The sequence below is a fragment of the Falco cherrug genome, chromosome 4, assembly GCF_023634085.1.
Source record: "Falco cherrug isolate bFalChe1 chromosome 4, bFalChe1.pri, whole genome shotgun sequence".
In the NCBI taxonomy this organism is placed as follows: domain Eukaryota; kingdom Metazoa; phylum Chordata; class Aves; order Falconiformes; family Falconidae; genus Falco; species Falco cherrug.
The window spans coordinates 23,708,166-23,725,628 of NC_073700.1; the positions used below are offsets into that span (position 1 = coordinate 23,708,166).

General features: G+C 55.5%; 2 protein-coding genes across 2 annotated transcripts; one reads left to right on the top strand and one right to left on the bottom strand.

The window, feature by feature from the left end:
• The first annotated feature begins 3,360 nt into the window (after positions 1 to 3,360).
• Positions 3,361 to 7,329, top strand: CAV3 (caveolin 3). Its single transcript, XM_005443568.3, has 2 exons — positions 3,361 to 3,492; positions 6,486 to 7,329. The coding sequence occupies exons 1-2, from the start codon at positions 3,379 to 3,381 to the stop codon at positions 6,825 to 6,827; spliced, it is 456 nt and encodes a 151-aa protein (XP_005443625.1). The 5' UTR covers positions 3,361 to 3,378; the 3' UTR covers positions 6,828 to 7,329.
• A 1,269-nt stretch (positions 7,330 to 8,598) lies between these two features.
• On the bottom strand, positions 8,599 to 16,937 carry OXTR (oxytocin receptor). The gene is made up of 2 exons (XM_014283506.3): positions 15,523 to 16,937; positions 8,599 to 10,873 (listed from the first exon to the last, which is right to left on the bottom strand). The coding sequence occupies exons 1-2, from the start codon at positions 16,451 to 16,453 to the stop codon at positions 10,626 to 10,628; spliced, it is 1,179 nt and encodes a 392-aa protein (XP_014138981.3). The 5' UTR covers positions 16,454 to 16,937; the 3' UTR covers positions 8,599 to 10,625.
• Between the last annotated feature and the right edge of the window lie 526 nt (positions 16,938 to 17,463).

Genomic DNA, 17,463 nt, shown 5'->3' on the forward strand with positions numbered 1-17,463 from the left:
ATTAGTTACTAACAAACTAACACTACTGTTGGTCCACTGTAGCCTCTGCACACCAGAAGGTTTTACACAGCATCCCATTCACAGTCTTAAAGTACTCGGAAATAGATTTATTTATAGCATCTACAGTGCAACAGAATATTCCTCTTCTCTCTCCTTGCTACTCGAGACACTGCCTGCACACTACCCACTACACAGGTTCACATTTTCCTACTCCCACGACTGGGACACCAAAGCCGGGTGCCCGAGCGCCGGCAGCAAGGACCACCCCAAGCCTAAAGACAGCAAGTGACTCACGCTGTCAGAAATCCTGTGTGAAAGGTGGGGCAGGGCCCAGCAAAGCAGGGGTGAGCCTGTGCTGTGCCCCAGGACCGCGCTGCCACCCCCCCAGCCCCGGGGCTCGGGGCAGCCGGCCAAGCCCCCCTGTACCTCAGGGAGGTCCAGTCAGCAAACCCCCCCAGTTCCTGGTGTAAGGTTTTCTACATGGGATGGGTCGAGGAAAATGCAGCAGAGCAAATACCTTGCGTCGCACTGCTCCGTCTGTCAGGGACGGCACTGCCAGGAGCAGCTGTGCCTCCTAAATTCGGCACTGGTTCCCGGCCAAGCGAGCATTGCTCTTCCATCAGACGGAGGTTACTCACGCACACCACCTCCGCCCACAGCCCCCTCAGCAGCAACGGGTTCCTTCAGCTCAGAGTAAGGGCAAAACGACTCACTTTGCAAAGACACCCTTCACAATCCATTTTGAAGCACTCAGCCATTTCAGCAGTGGTGCTACAAAACTTTGTCAGAGAATTCAGCTGTGAGGGAGCAGGTCTGGCCTTAAAGGGGGTGCCCAAAGCTGTGGAGTGTGGAGGGATTTTTGCCTGCAGTGCCTGCCCCTGCTGGGTTTGGGCTCTCCCAGCTGCTGCTGTGGAGGCACCGATGCTGGTATGGCAGGCAGGGGGCCAGGCCGCCAACCAAGCACGGGTCCAAAAGCCTTGCCAAAGGGCAGAGACCAGCAGGCCGCTTGTCTCAAGCCACGGTCAGTGTACTCCCACCCCTGACCAGATCTGGGCACATGTTAGCCCCAGCAGCTCACTGCCTCCCCAGTGCGTTATAATGCTGCTGCTGTGCCTGCTGCTCCGCTCATCCTGCAGGAAGGCAAAGGAACGGAGCCAGGACAGACCCCTGCCAGCCAGAGCTCCGGGGTCATGGAACTGGTGCCGCTGAAGGGTTTTCCAGCATCCCTTCACACAGCCAGGACAGGGTCACGGATGGGCACTACTCTCCAGAAGCAACCTGCCCAGATTTAACCTACACTTGTAAACTTGTACAGAGCTTGTCACTTCTCCATAGGTGCTTCCTTTAATTTTGCAACACCCCATGGGTTTGCGTGGTTACTTTCCCACCTCTGCTTCTGCCCTTTCGCTCCCTGCAGCAGTCATGGCAGCTCTAGCCGTGGGTATGTCACACTCCAGGGCATCACTACATCTGCTTTCACTAGAGCACAAATCAAGAAAATTGGTTTCCAGACTGAAGTACCACCCTGACTCCAGAAAAGATACTGAACACACACCAGGGGCAGCAGGAGGAGTTAGAGAAGCCTGGTAGCCCTCAGCCTGTGGTAAGGCTCAGCCAGGCTCTCGCTGGCACAAGTTCTCAGGAAAAAATTAACATGCCTGAGAGACTTGTGATGCCTCAGCCAAGCAAAAGAGCACAATCCCATTTTTGCACTGTATTATATCAGCTCAAAGGGCTGGAAAAAAACATTGCAGCGTTGAAAGCTCCAGGCACCAAGCCACGTGGGTTTGATAAAGAAGCACTGCACAGGCATTGATGTTTTTGGAAGGCAGCAGCCTTCTGCCATTAAAATAAGTCTCCCCCCATGCCAGCCAAGAACATTACTCTGAAGTGGCCACTTCCACGCTCAGCCATTGTGCAGACACCTCCAGGACACCGATCCTTCCTCCTTAACCAGTCCTACCATCCTCCCCTCTCCACCACTTCCCACTTTTGCTGTGTTATATCAGCACAAAAGGCTGACTGCACTGCCCATGGCACCAAACTTGGGTGTTGCCCATGGGCCAGCAGCAGGGCTTGTTGGGGAGCATCCCTGCCTGCTCCGCTCCAGGCAGATGGGAGCATCCCTGCCAGACTTTGCCAGAGGCAATGTTTCACCTCAACAGTGAAACCCAAAGCAATTCCTACCCAGAGGTACCACACACCTTTGCTATTGCATACGTGACACAGAAGATGGGGAAACAGGGCTCCAGAACAGCTCAGAGACACGCATTTCGTGAACACTTTGCATTAACAGGGCTTAACATGCAGCCACTCCCTCGAGAGGTCTCACCTCCAAACACTGCAGTGTGCAGTGCCAACACACGGGGCTTGCTGGGGCTGTCACAACACCTGCTGTGTCACCCTCACAGCACAGCCAGTCATCAAGGGCATCCCCAGTGCTTCAGAGACCTCAGTGCAGCTGTAAGGTAGCCTTTACCAAAGGGACACATGATGGGAGAACAGTTATCCCCACGCTACCTCAAATCAAAGTGTCTATAAACAAGGATTCAATAGAAGCTTTGGGTGGGTGGCTTGTTGGGTTTTTCTTTTTTTCACAAAACCATTAGTTTTAAAGAAATCTTCAGTTCACAAAAACCAAGAGAGCACTAAAGAAATTGATGAAGATTACCAAAATACAGCACAAGTTAAATAAAACTTCATTAATATGCTAAATGTCACTGCACCTGGTGTTCATGAAGGTGATATCCCCATCCGTGGGTTGGCATGTTGGTTTTCCTCTACTTTCTCTGTATGAAAAATTGGAATTAAAGGAATCCAAGCTGATACCATGAGCCTCCTTCTAGGCTCCCAGAGGGACCCTGAGGGTTGCTGACCAGCCCAGAACAATATTTGTAGACAATTCCTGTCTCCCCTGAGCCACTTCCCTTTACAGATCCATAAACAACAATTTCCCTCATAAAAAGTTATTTGTCTCAGGCTTTTGAGGACTTTCACCCCAGTTTGGGCATTGTTTCTCCCATGCTGTGAGGGGAAAAATCCTACCTGCAGAGCTGGGCTGGGGGGCTGCACACACCCCTCCCACACCCCATGCCGCCCCCGCCCCAGCTCGAGGGCCACCACTACCACACACATGCCCCACACACACCCCGCAGAGGTGATACGGCGGGGGCTGTTCCCAGCAAAGCCCCTTTAAGGGACACTTCAGGGCAGCCACGGGAGGCACGGTATTAATTTTAGCCTGGAGCACTGCCAGGGGCGCAGGGCAGCTGCTGCGGGCAGCGGGGGGGCCGGTGCCTCCACACCCTGCCCTCCTCCAGCAAAGCCCCAGCTCCCGGCTCTCCCACCACCCGGAGCCAAGCTGGCAGCGGAGCAGCCATGGCAGAGGAACAGACCGAGCTGGAGGAGAGGATCATCATCAAGGACCAGCACATCAAGGAGATCGACCTGGTGAACCGAGACCCAAAGCACATAAACGAGGATGTTGTAAAGGTAGGACTGGCTCAGTGCTGTGTTTCAGGAGCATCACTACCTCCCTCACACCATCGGTGCATCGGCATTGCCACTCTGTGCTCGGCTTGGCCTCAGCCAGGGCTGTAAGCCCCTGCCCCGGGTGCCTCAAGAGGTGGCATTCCCTCGGGCTGTGGGAGGTGACCGGCTACAAGCCACAGCCCTGCGGCCAGGGGTGTCCGGACGCTGGCTGTGTGGTGTGCATGGCTCCGGTCAATGCAGCATTTCCCATTCCTTGAATGCACTCCCCAACTTCATGGGCTGTAGCCTGAAAATTTATGGAGGTGCCCTTCTTCGTACCAGTAAGCGGGGAGCCAAAAATAAAACCGGGTCAGTCCCATCACTGATTTAAAGGGAACCTTGGTAAAAGCCTGCTAATCCTCAAGACCTGGCAATACAAGCACCAGAATGTTTAGATACGTGTTGTCCTGTCTGGAAGGAGGTGGTTTCTCCCACATGGCAGCAGGAGGGTGCAGCAAAACCTCCTCTGTCTATTTTTGCTCATGAGGAGCTCTCAGTCTAGCTGAACAGGGAAACATTTTCCTGAATGCTGACCACTGAAATACGGTCACCATAAGGTTTGTTAGCAATATGACAAGGATAATTTTGGCTCAAAGGAGAACAGGAGGCGATGGGATGGTTTTGTTAGAACTGTATTTGAGAGATCAAAGATGACATGCCAGAAGGGACGGCACGCGCTGAGCCTGCTCACAAAGGCTTTAGCAACAGGCATGACATGGGTGATATGCAAGCCTATGTTTCTGTGTTAAAACACTATTACAGCTAAACCCGTGGCATGGTCATATTAAAAGCCCCCCAGATGAGCCGCAGCAGCCATAGATGGACACCCTTCCAGCACAGTGAGACGTGCCCATGACAGTTGTCAGGCACCTCGGTATCTCGAGCATGTTCCCAGCAGCACATCCCACATCTGTGCCACACCATGCCAGCACGGCTCAGCACCCTCAGCCCAGGGCTCGGAAAGGTGCTGGGCCACGGGCAGTGCCACACTGCTATTGGCCACCCTGCCAGCACAGCAAGGACCAGGGCAGCCTTCAGCCTGCACACCCCCGGTGCCAGGCAGCACTGCGGGGCACACCTACCCGCTCCTCAGCTTGCGGACATCACCAGCCACTGCTGGGGGTAATGCCAGTGCCTTTGGCACCCTAAGCCTTCACACCAGCCCCATTCCCCCATCCCTGCCTTCTCCCACTCAGGGATCACCAAAAGCCTGTAAGAGGATTTTCAAGCTCACCCACTTACATGGCCATGCTGCTGCCTCATCAGCTGTGGAAGTTTTCAGAGTGTTTGCTGAAGCTACCTAGCATTCCTCCCCCCTTAAAAATAGCCCAGCTGATAAGGCTGGGGAGGAGGAGCAGAGCCAGCCCGGGACAGGGAGCACAGCTCACCTCACTGCTGCTCCACAGCATCCCAAAGGAAAAGCCAAAGCCTCCCTACTCGCTGGTGGGCAGCAACACAGTCAATCAAGCCCTGGGCATCGAAGCATGCAATACTCTTAAAGCAGAGCAGGTAGAGAGGCATCCAGCAGAGGGGATGCTGGGAAGCAGAGTGTTTTGCAGGCTGAAAGGCTCATGTGGCCATAGATAAACCCATCCTGAGCATTACAATGCAGCAGCCAGAATTTGGGAACACATGACAGCAGTGGCACCAGCCACAGGGGCTTTACAAAGCTTTAAAAGCCTCCTCCCAGGCAAAGCAACCAAGGAACTGAGCTGTACCTGCATTCACTGGTCCCTGAACACGTCAGGGCAGCACCCAGGCTCAGCTCAGGATTCAGCCCCTGCCTCCACCACTCTTCCAGACCCACTTCTGACATGCCATTAGCAGAGGAAGCAGTAAGGCAGACTCTTCTCTTATAGCCTGCTGCTCCCTTCACTAATTGATCCCCTGATTAGCTCATCAAGCAGCTGTGCAGTGGGTGCTGCTCAGCTTCCAGCCCACCTGGGCAGCAGGGCTTCCCTGGGAGCTGCTGGCAGGTGCCCCAGGAGCAGCCAGCTCTGCTGTTGCCTGGTCCTCTCAGAACTCCCCCCAGCACCTCCTCCTCACGCCAGGAAATTAAAGATGATGCAGAATGATTTTCAGAGTGATCAAAGTGCTTTGCAGAGTGATCAAAGTGCTTCCAAAACCAGAATGGATATTGCAATTTAACATAAATGTACAAACAGACAGCTTCCCAAGGAAAGACCATGCTATTTTTCAAGACAAATAGCTTGGCTCACATATTCCCTAGAAATGAGTTACACCACAATGAGATCGCTATGCATAGTTCAGCGGCCTTTGAGAGTATTTGTCATTCAGAGATGTTCCAAACACCTGCACATAACAGCACTGTCCCTGTAAGGGCATCGCTGAGCCAACCTCTCTCCCTCTTCAGAAAGAAAACACAAACAGAATTGAGCACTTTGCCTCCGCACATATAAATAAATAAATCAATCATAAATCAAGGGGGTTGTTGGATTTTTATTAGCACAAAACACTTTCTTGCTGAGCAGGCAGCCCACATCCCTGAACGCTAAAAAAAGGTAGGACTGGGCTCTGGTGTCCTCTGGCGTACACAGCGCTGGGCAGCACTCCTGTTCGGAGGGCTCCTGCCTGGCTGCAGCCCTAGAAGTGCCATCCCCAGCTCGGGGTCTGCGAGTGGGGGACGTGCCCCAGGACAGCCCAGCCTGGGCTCTGGCACCACGGGTGAAGCCTGCGCTGCCTGCAGGCTGAGGCCAGGCAGTGCCCCGAGCCCTGCGCCATCCTCATCTGGCCCTTTGCAAGGGCAGGGGCTCTCCTGCTGCACCAGGGCTTGCTCAGCAGGGGCAGGGGGTCCGGACCCCCAGCACAGCCCTTGCCCTCCCCAGCCCCCTCATTCGGGCTCTCCTCTCACATTGCAGCAGATCCTTGTCCTTGCACTGGAGCCCTGGTTAATGCCCCCAAACCCCCCTCACCTCCACCTTCTCCCCTCCCAGGTGGATTTTGAGGATGTGATAGCTGAGCCTGTGGGAACATACAGCTTTGACGGCGTCTGGAAAACCAGCTACACCACCTTCACCGTCAGCAAGTACTGGTGCTACCGGCTGCTCTCTGCCATCCTGGGCATCCCCCTGGCAGTTGTCTGGGGCTTCCTCTTTGCCCTCATCTCCTTCTGCCACATCTGGGCAGTGGTGCCCTGCATCAAGAGCTACCTGATAGAGATCCAGTGTGTCAGCCGAATCTACTCCCTCTGCATCCACACCTTCTGTGACCCACTCTTTGAGGCACTTTCCAAGATCTGCAGCAACATCAGAGTTGCTCTCCGAAGGGAGATCTAGGTCCCTACAGCCACTCCAAGCAGCCCTCATGCAACCACCCCTCTGCGCAGGTTCCCCTGGCTCCTGCAGCGTGCCCTGCCCTGGGGCACAGGGACAACCGTGCACAGGGACCTGCGCAGTGTGGTGGGACCCTGTGGCAAAGCTGGCTGGGGGGATGCTCCCTGCAGACCAAGGCATGCTGGGCTGCCCCTTGCTCCATCTCAAAGCCAGCAGCTTTAGGAGAAGCCCATCAAGCTTGGCGAGCATCCCAGGGAGAGCCCTCTGCCCTCCAGGACCCCCAGCATTGTGCCCTGCTCCCATGGGAGGGACAGCAGCATCTCCTGGACCACAGCCCTCGGCCATGGCCTGCAGCTGCAGAGCAAGAAGCAAGGGTGTGGAGATGCTGCTGGACAACAGACCAAACCCCACCCGCTTCGCTATGTCTCTGGTCTAGCATGACACTGAGATAAATACTTGCATTTGAATTATTACTTGCTGCAAATAATTGTTGTTGTGGAAGCTTCTGTATTAAATCACATTGCACAAAAGTTTTATGGATAGAATAGTGAAAACAATTTTTTTCCATGTGTGTTTGCATTTCAGCAAAGCTTTGAAATCCAGATCAATTATTGCATGAAATATTGTCTGCCTTCTGGGAGGATGTACTGACTCTGGGCCATCAGCCACTGCAAAACCTTTTGTGGCAGTTTGACACTCACTACTTAATTAGGGGCATCGCTATGCTTTGTGCTCAGGATTCGAGGGGCAGTACAGCACGGGTGGGCAGCTGCCCTGCGCATCGCCCATGGGTGCACTGCAGCTGCAGGGACAGCAGCTGGGCAGCACCATAGGGGGCAACAAGAACAAACGGCTTTTGGTAACTTCGCGTGAGCAATCACAAGCTTGGCTTTAAGTAAAGCTTTGGTTTATTTCTCAGGGAGAATATTTACTATGTGCTTGCTCCTCGGTGCTGGGTAAGCTCTAGCCTGCAGCAATGCCTTTATCCTACACAGCGAGGGCTGTCCCTCTGCTCAGTGCCCTGCCCTGCTGAGACAGAGTGGCGGAGGCAGTGGGGGGGCAGGACCACCCCGACCCCTCGGGCTCTGCCCCCAGGGAGGAGACCCGCATCCGAGGCGCTGCCTCGCACCCTTCCCCAGCCAGGCCCCCTCCCACAGCATCCCGTGGGGCTCGCCCAGATGTGCGGGGGAGAGCGGAGGAAGGAGCCTCCTCCGGGACACTGCCCGCTTCCAGCCACTCCGGCTCCAGTGAAAACACAAGGACGAGGGGAAAAAGTTCAATTTGGAGCTATTTCATCCCCTGTATTGTCAATTACTTTGTTTAGTCCATCTTCTGCGAAGTGGTACTTTAATTTTGAGGCACTTCAACCCCTTTTTGGCTCTGGCCTTAAGCGCTTTGCTGAATCAGGGCCCAGAAGGTCTCGTTCAGAGGTTACTCTCAATTGTATTCAATTTGTGCTTTTTTCCCTTGGCTTCCAACAAAGACTTGGAGCCAAAGTCTCTTCTAGTGCCATGCCAAGGACAAGAAAGAGCCAGATTTTCTGTTGGTGTTCTTCCAGTGGCTTGGGATTGGGGACTTCCATCATCCATAGCAATGTAGCACCCGTGCTCTAGCAACACCAGGCCTTGAGATGGATGGAGTGATAAAAAAAAACCCCAAAAAACAACCAAAGGTATTTAGATATTTGTAGGGAAAAACTTTTCCAAAAACACTTTATCATGAGAATTTTTTAAAGCTTTTTGTGGGAATAAAATTAATTTAAAACAATAATTGAGATTACATTCTTTTTAATTTTTTTGTTGGTACTGTTCTAGTAGTTCACAGCCTGAACCCAAAAAGACCTCCAAAATTCCAATCTCCCCACCACAGCGATCTATGGGGTCCCCGCACACGGAGCACACACCACTCACATCTCAGCATCCCTATTTCACTTTTAACCCTTATGAAACATATTTTATCAGTGCATTCAACATCCTTCCACTGCAACAAACCTGGAGCTCCTCCTCCCATCCCCATTTCACTGCAGCCCGGGCAAGGCACGGGAGCTTGGACATGGGCTGCAGCATCACTCAGCTGGAGAACACAGCACCCCCATGCTTGGGGGCACAGACCTGCCTGCCTGACCCTGTAACCACAGCCAGCATTGCAACCAGGGCTCGCAAGGCAATGCCTGCCTCTCCCGAAACTTCCATAAAGCTTCCATCAGTCCCAGTAAAATCTATTGCCACATAGCATTTCTTTCCTGGCAGATGGAGGGTGCGCCAGGGCCCCAGGTTCACAATAAAATGGGGGGGACACTCCTTGTTGTGTGCAGGAGCTAATTACTCTCAAGGAGAAAGAAGGTGAACGTGGGAGAAAAATGCTATAGGCTTTCCTCAGGATTTAAACCAGCCTGGCAAAACATGCTGAGATGGAACATGCTGTGTCATATTCAGCAAATGTGCTGAGCACTCACTTGAAGCTACTACCAAAAAAACAAAGGAATGCCAGGTTATGAAAGGTGAAAATGTGCCTGTTGATAACAGTGAAAAAATAAAGTACACACTTAAATGCATTTTTCATATTCATTCCCAACATGTAAGGCCAAACCATATAATCGTTCGCATGCAGGTCTTGCTTTTGCACATCCCTCCTGGCTGCAGATACAGGAGGTGTTGGGAGCAAAGGCAGGAGCATCCCTCTGCAGTCATCAGACCCCACTGCCACCGAATTCACAGGAAAGCTCCCACTGCCTTCAGCCAGAGCTGCACATCACCCCAGATGTCCCACACTCCACAGCAAGCTACAGAATAAAGCAGTGTGCACATCGGAAGTGCTTGGTGCAGTACTCTATCAACAAAAGCATCCTTACGCCTGGGTCTTGTGCTTAAAGCGCTGCTTCCCATTGGTTTCCTTCATTTTCTTAGTCTAGTGCTCCTGCACTTCCCCTCCCGCCTTCCATCAAGACACAGTCAGAAAACTTTATTTACAGGTATTTCTTAACAATAAAAAAATCCATGCCATGAGCATGACCTTGTGTGTTACAGAGCAAGAAAAATTGCATTGGTGTAAAAGACTAAATACGATCTGCGGTAAACCCAAAGCAAAAGCTCGGCCTCGGGGGACTCAGAAGGAGTTTCCCTGTTAAAGCCTATGGAGTCCAGCTGTAATCCCACATGCCTGCCTTTGGAGAAGCTTTTCAGCACACTCAGCAAACCTGTTATTGCACAGATCCCCTGGCCCTGCAGTTGTGTCCGCTCCCCAGGCTGACCCATGCACACAGCCTCACACAGACACAGAGCACAGCTGCGGGGACACACACCCAGGCCTCAGCATTGTCCCCTCGGAGGTTTGTCCCCAGCCCTGTCCCTGCTGCCCTCCCAGCCTCTGGCAGCAGGACTGCCCCACTCTGTGCCACCAGCGCTGCCACTGGCCCAGGCTGCGAGAAGCAGGGCTGGCACTATGCAGGGATGCGGGGACGGGGCTAAAAGACGTAGAGCATCCACTCCTGCAGTGCAGGACTGTTGGGGGCAAAACCTGTCCCTCCCAGTGGTATCTAAAAGCCACTGATGTCAGTGGTTTGGGGGCTCAGAAGCAGGTTCCTGCTGTCCAGTCCCAGGCAGCACTGAAACTTGGACCAAAGGAGTCCTCCCCCCACTCCCGCCTCAGTTCAATAATAACCGCTGGACATGCTTGCACACGCACAGACATATATACACCTATTTATATAGACCCCCTCCTTGCTTGTCCGAACCCTAGCTCTTCACAGGGAAGTGCTGGAGGCAGCACGGCGGTGGTGCAAGGTCCCAGCTGGCACTTCTCTCACGTCATGGATGGATGCATGAAGCTCCTCTGGCTCGTGCTCTTGCAGCTGAGGACAAAGGAGGAGGAGTTGCTCTTCTTGCTGACGCTCAGGTCGCATGCCGGCCGCGACTTCAGGTAGCGTGTGGAGCAGCAGAGGAAGCGCTGCATCAGGTCGTGGAAGAGGTGCCCCGTGTACAGCATGTAGATCCAGGGGTTGCAGCAGCTGTTGAGGCTGGCCAGGAGCATGGCGATGATGAAGGGGGAGGCTGCAAGGCAGAAAAAGCACGGCAGCATCAGGGCACGGCACAGGTGGCAAGAACCACCACCCTGGGGAGGTGGGCACTGGGCACACACCACGGTGGGCTCTGCTGAGAGCCCCGAGCTCTGCCAGCACTGCAACACTTCCTCCCACACCAGGAATGGGCTGCCCTGCCTGCTGGTCAGTACATCAGTAGAGAAGAGCTGGTAAACAAAAAGGGGGAAAGTGAGTCTTGGTTCAAGCAACTTGGGTTTAGGTTTTTCCCCTCAGAAAAGCTGCATTTCCCCTGCTCGCCTCCTGCGCTGTTGCCTGCTCAGCATTACCCTAGAAATGCCTCACCAAGAGGCAGAGCTGCCCACAGCATCATCTGCACAATTCGCCTTTATAGTGCCCAAAGCAGGGAGGAGGGAGTGTGGCTTTTTGGAGTTGCCATGGCAAAGAGCAAGAGTGGCAACAAAAAGAATCAGGTGGCTCATTTTTCCCCACCAAGTAGCCGATTTGGGGCAGATTAGTGGCTTTCATCTGCTTTCAGTCACCAAAATCCAGCCAACTGGACAGTGCCCACCAGCCCAGCCCCATCCATGCCTCCTCGCCCGGCGCTCTCCCAGCCCTGGGGAGCGATGGCATTTTTCTTTCCCCCTGAATTATTTTTTCACACAGGACACACCCTTTGCCAGGGGAAATGACAGCCATCCCCATTCCAGTAATGAAGTCTGGGAGCCTGGCAATGGCTCCCAGCTGCAAGCGTGATGCTGGGGACGGGAGGTGATGGTGACGGCATACTGCCAAGATGACAGGTCTCCGGCTGCTGCTCCCCACACCCAGAGCATGAAGCACCCGCCTGTCCCACCTGAGAGGTCAGATCGGTGCCTTTTGGTGAGAAGGGGCCAGTGGCACTTGCCCCGCCATGGCAGCCAGCATAAGGAGGGGCAGCCTGCCCCCCCCAAGCCAGCACCTCTGCGAAGCGGCTGCAGGTCAGGGACAGAGCTTTTATTCTGCTCCCTGTGTTTTCTGCCCATCTTCTCATCTCCTTGTGCTCTCAGGGGATGCACCAGCAGCAAGGATGCGTACGTGTGATTGGCTGTTTCTGGTCCCTTTCTGCCTCTGCAAAAATCCACTCGAGGTTTTTAAACTAGAAAAGAAGTGTGAATAATGAATACTAGTTTCTGAATTCACCCTTAGCCAACTCATGCATAATTACTGCTCCAGTGATATCTGGCCCAACCGCTTTTAATTTTAAGCATATGCTAAAAGAAATCCATGGGGAATGGCTTACAAAGCCTAGGTGCAAGACCTGAAATACATCATAGTATTTCTATCCATTAAAAAAATCCAGCCATGGCTGTCTCAGCTCTTCTCTCTCTGTGGGACATAAATTGAATTTCATGGAGCTTACTGCAGGGCAGGTCTTAAGCGTGGATCTCTTCCCTCTCTGGCAGGACTGCCAGAGATCCCCAAGAGGTGCTGCAAAGAGCAAGCTCTGCCCCTCACAGGTGTTCCCTCTCCCCAGGCTCCGAACATCCACTGCAGCAGGGCCAGGGATGTTGTGCTGTCAGGAGGGATCGGCAGAGGCAGGAGGCTGTGCCCGGGGAAGGGCTGAGGCATCTCTGCTGCAAATGCAGCTACAGAAGTGAAATGAAATGAGGACTGTTCACTAATTCCCACACACAGAGAGATGCTATCAGTCACAGCCCACATTTCAGGGCACCAGCTCCCAAGATTAAGGGACCGATATAACAGTTATGCTGTTTCACAGCCTCACTATTCTCTTCAGAGGAGCTTTACGCCAACTTTGACTCAAAGCTCAAAATGCCACACATGACGTGTCTTACCTGTAAGGTGTGTGCAGCAGAAACCTCATTCTAACCTACAGCCTCTGAAGGATCCCCGGTGCTTACGCCAGCACCTGAGTCCTAACCTGTAGCTCCAACCCGCGCTTACAGAGGCTGTAGGTTTGCATACGAGCAAAGGTGGGGATCACCGCTGCCCGGCCCAGGGCGGGTTACCAGGCTGATACCCCAGCCCCTCCGCAGGCACAGCAGCAGGGCTCCGGGGTGTTCAGCCCTCACACTTGGGCACCTCCATCTGCCACATGGCAGCCACGGGGAAGGGGCACAAATGGGGCTGCCTGGCCCTGCGGTTCCACGGGGCAGGGCGATAGTGGGGCTGGGGGAGCGGGGCCAGGCAGGTGGGCAGCAGCATGGGACCCCAGCCCTGCTCTGCCACTCCACCCGGCACTGCTCAGGGCAGGGGTGCAGCTTCCACACCTCGCTTTCCTTATGTTACTGAAGTTGGTTTATGAAGCGAGGAAGGCTGGTGTATAAAGCTACTGAAATGGATCAGTAATCACAGGGCGCGACCTCTCTGATTATTACTTTGCTAACTAAGAAAGAAGGGCTTCAATTTGTTTTCTTTACAGCCTTTTTACCTTGATGCATGCCAAACCGCAGCAGACTGCATCCTGCACAGGTGAAAGCACAACCCTGAGCAGTATCGGAGATTCACCCACGGCAGACCAAGCGCTGCACATCCCTCTGCTAACGCCCAAGGCCTGCGTCTCACACGCTGCGGGATGCAATGTGTGGGCACAAAACTGTAGGGGCCCTGCTCAGCATGAATTAGGATTCAGTTAGGTATTAACAGACTTTCCCTTGTCAGGGACACTCTTTATGATATCCTATGCCAAATTCCCTTTCTGCTGTAGGGTATGCCTCTGCCAGGCACCCGGCAACGCTGCCCGGCCAAGGCAGCCCAAGCCTCAGTACAAAGGGAATGACGCAGGCCAACACTGTTGGGAGCGCAGCAGGCAAAGTCCATTCCTTCTGCAGAGAGGACTGACCCTGCCACCCTTCTTGTGCCTCTGGGCACCCAGCGAGGAGGAGGGTGGGCCTGGGAGGAAGGGCTGGGGTCTCCGGGCATTTGCTATCCACAATAACCTGCCTGAGGCTTTTCCTCCCTATGCCATGAAAGCCTCCAGCAAATGCTCTGGCAAAACTCCCACCCTTTACTGCAGACATGGGCTCTCGAGCAACAGAAATGTGAGGGGAAGGGGAGTTTGTTACAGCTCAGCGCGGCTGGAGCTTTCCTTGCTACCTAAAAGCAAAGCAGAACAGGAAGTTTGTCGCAGGGCTGGTTGCACAGGGTGAGCAAGGCAGAGTTTCCCGGAGCAGCAGGCAGGGTGCGACCTGCGAACAGCCCGGCCATCCCCCCGCTCCACAACGCAGGAATCAGCAGAGCGGCAGAGGTTTGTTTGCTGATGAGTCAGATGGAAGCCCTCGAGACTGTGGGTTTAAAATACAGCAAAAGGGAGAGACACTGCTTCATGCCAGGGTGCATCTAAAAACCAAAAGTTTTGAGCAGCCTAGATCAGGTGGAAAACCAAGAGACAGCTGCCTGGAGCACCTCGGGAAGTTTAAAGACCTGTGTTTCACTTCCCCACCTGAAATAAAAGGAGTGGAGAGAAGCAAGAAAGGCAAAGGTGAGCCTGCCTGGCTCCAGCTCTTCTGTCAGCTTCAACTGACATGAGAACAGTCATCCACGGGCTGCCGGAGACCTCAGGTTTTCCCCAGAGCAATGTATAGCTGGAGCAGGGTTAAAGAAGGGAAAAGCATGCACGGTGTAAGCAAGCTGTGCCCTCTGCTGCGAAGCCCTTTGCTGCAGCAGGCTGCGAGGGGTGCCGGGAGGGGGTCGCAGCTCCTCACCGGTCTTTGGCATCCCCAGACTCAGCATTCCTGTTGAGCTTGGGTCAGTCTGTCCAAGGAGCTGTCATCCCTGGATGCATCTTTTTGCCCTTTCTCCCACCTCACAAAGTTGTGCAGTTTTTTCTTTTAAGCTTTCCCAGCGGGTTCTCCTTGCAGGTGCAGAGGGACCATCAGATGCCTCCGCCGGGGGACAGCACAGAGCACAGCTACAAGAGTATGAGACTAAGGAGGATAATATATTTTGCTCTGTTTGCAACTTCTGTGATGACAGGAGCAGCCAGCACCAAGAATAAAAAGTGGCAAATCAGTGATATCGTGTCCTTTAGGAAGAGCCTTTGCTCATAAATCAGCGGCTCTCTGCAGGAACCATGACCCAGTCAGAGATAAAATAACAGCAGCACAGGGTGGATGGAAGTGGGAGGAGAGGGAAAAGAGGGGAGAAGAGGAGAAAGCAAAGCAGTCACTGAGTTAAAAACAGCAGAGCAAAAGAAAAGAAGTCGGGCACTAACACTGTGCAGTTTCTCCTGCAGCTGGCGTGGGGCTGAACTCCCACACAGCCCTAGCATACCCCAGCACCCGGGGTGGGCAATCGACCCACCAGAGACCCAGAACAGCCCCGGGAGGGATGAATTCACACACCTGGGGACAGTGAAAACCTCCCCAGCCACCCCCAGCCACACAGCCCAGCCCGGAGCTGCGGTAACACTGAATTTGCCGGGATCTAAGCTAGCCCTTGCCTGCACCAGGGCAGCTCAGGCACAGCCTCTGCTGCCCATCGGGTGGTTTTCCCATGCTCAGGACTTTTTTCCACCTCCCTCCCAGCCCCCTGAGACTCAGCTCAGAGCACAATTTCTGGCTGTTGCTCACAGCCCACGAGCCTGTGTCAGTGCCCCTGCAGCCACTGAGCTAAAGCAGTCCACGCAGACACAGGGCTACGGGAGGGGAGAGGACATACCTTCCTGCGGAGCATTCGTATCCCACACAGACCACATCTGCACAAAGAAAAAGGGAGTCCAGCACACTATGAAAGCTAACACTATGATGAAAGTCATTTTGACTGTCCGGATCTTGGCTTTGGAGATGAGCCTGATGCTGCTGACCCTGGTAAACGCTGTTCCGCTGCGGGAGCTGGAGCTCAGAGCCACGTTGGGCCCATGAGCCGTCTTAAGCTTCACATTCTGCCAGATTTTGAAGCTGATTAAGCCATAGCAGATGCTCAGCATCAACACAGGGATGATGTAGACCATGAGGGTTATCCAAGTGACATAGGCTTTAGGTCCCCAGGGCTGGATGAAATCTGCCCAACAGTCATAAACCCCATTCCCCACATCCCTCAGAGAAAATATGTGGATCTGAGGAATGCTGACCAGCAGGCACAGCAGCCAGGTGAGGAGGACAGAGACGCGGTCCGCTCTCCTGTGCAGAGACCTCAGTGGCTGACAGATGGCCAAGCACCGATCCAGGGACATCAGCAAGAGCATGTAGGTTGAAGCAAACATCCCCACTACCTGCAAGTACTTGATCAACCGGCAAAGGAAATCTGGCCCGTAAAACCTGAAGGTGATGTCCCAGATGAGCTGGGGCAGCACCTGGAAGATGGCCACCACCAGGTCAGCGATGCTCAGGTGCTTCATGAAGAAGTACATGCGGGAGTGCTTCTGCCGGGTGGTGTGGATGGCCAGCAGCACACACAGGTTGCCGGTCAGGGCGAGGAACAGGATGAGGCAGAGGACGGTCACCTCCACCTTGGCCATGTCCTCGTTCCTCTTCAGGGGGTCGGCGGTGCTGTTCCTGCCGGCGCTCTGGTTCTCCAGGCGCAGGCTGCCGTTCCCCAGGGAGCCGTTGACGGTCCACACGCCGCTCCCCGCGAAGTACAACTTCTCCATGGCCGGCGCGGTCCCGCATGGAGCCTGGCGGCGGAGAGGCTGGGGCAGATCCTGCGGCCGCCTCCCCGTTGGCGTCCCCGCTGCGGCGCCCACCCGCCCGCGGGGCCGGCCCCCGCTGCCCCCCGCGGCAGCCCGGCCCTCCCGGCCCGGGGGCTGCGGCGGCTCCGCCCCGGCCCCTCCCGGGCACCGGCGTCCCCGCGGGCTCCTGCCCCCGGGCAAAACCGGCGGGCGGGAGGACGACGAGGGCAGGGGCCGGCAGAGACGCGCGGTGCCCGTCCCAGCGCCGCCAGCTCCTCGGGGGCCCTCCCGAACTGCCCCCCCCCGCACCGGTTCAGCACCTTCTCCCGCCTCCGCAGAGCGGCCGCCCACGCACCCGCGGGCAGCCCCGCCGCCGCGCTCCCACCCGCGACGGCGCCCGGGCACAGCAGCGCGGCCGGGTCCCCGGGCGGGTCCCCGCTCCTACCTCCGGCCCCGGCCCCCCGGCAGCCCCCGCTCTCCCGCGCCCCGCTGCCGGCAGCGGCCCCGGCGGGGCGGGGGCCGGATCGGGCCCGCCGGCGCTGGGCTGCGCTCGGGGCGGCCGCCGCGAGAGGGAGCGGCAGACCGGAGGCTGCCGGCGGCCCCACGGTGATGGGCGGGGGCTGGCGGGGCTGCAAACCCCCGATGGCCACCGGCCTCCGTCAGCCCGAAGCCCCCCGGTGCCCGTCGGCTAGACCCCGTGTAAAAGGCGGAGGGGTGGAAGAGCCCCCGCGCCGGCCTCACCTCCCCCAAGCACAGCCCCGGCCCCCGGTGCTCGCAGCCCCCCGTGCCCGCAGCCCCCCGGCCGGGCTCGCAGGGCTGGGAAGAGCATAGACAGGGGGGCTGGCGCGGCCTGGCAAGCCCCAATGGGATGATGCTGGGGTGCAGTGGGGTTCGGCAGCAAGATGCGGGAGACACCCCAGCGCTGCAGGCTGGCCACACTTCTTGGCTGGCAGCAGCTCAGAGAGGGGCCAGGCGGCAGTGAGACAGGGCCT

Excerpts from the sequence above, each read along its gene's own strand:
- OXTR (XM_014283506.3), bottom strand. The coding sequence starts at position 16,453 with ATGGAGAAGTTGTACTTCGCGGGGAGCGGCGTGTGGACCGTCAACGGC. Across the intron at positions 10,874-15,522 it reads TACGAATGCTCCGCAGGAAG|CCTCCCCCTTCATCATCGCC; the intron begins GTATGTCCTCTC and ends TCTGCCTTGCAG.
- CAV3 (XM_005443568.3), top strand. The coding sequence starts at position 3,379 with ATGGCAGAGGAACAGACCGAGCTGGAGGAGAGGATCATCATCAAGGAC. Across the intron at positions 3,493-6,485 it reads TAAACGAGGATGTTGTAAAG|GTGGATTTTGAGGATGTGAT; the intron begins GTAGGACTGGCT and ends CTCCCCTCCCAG.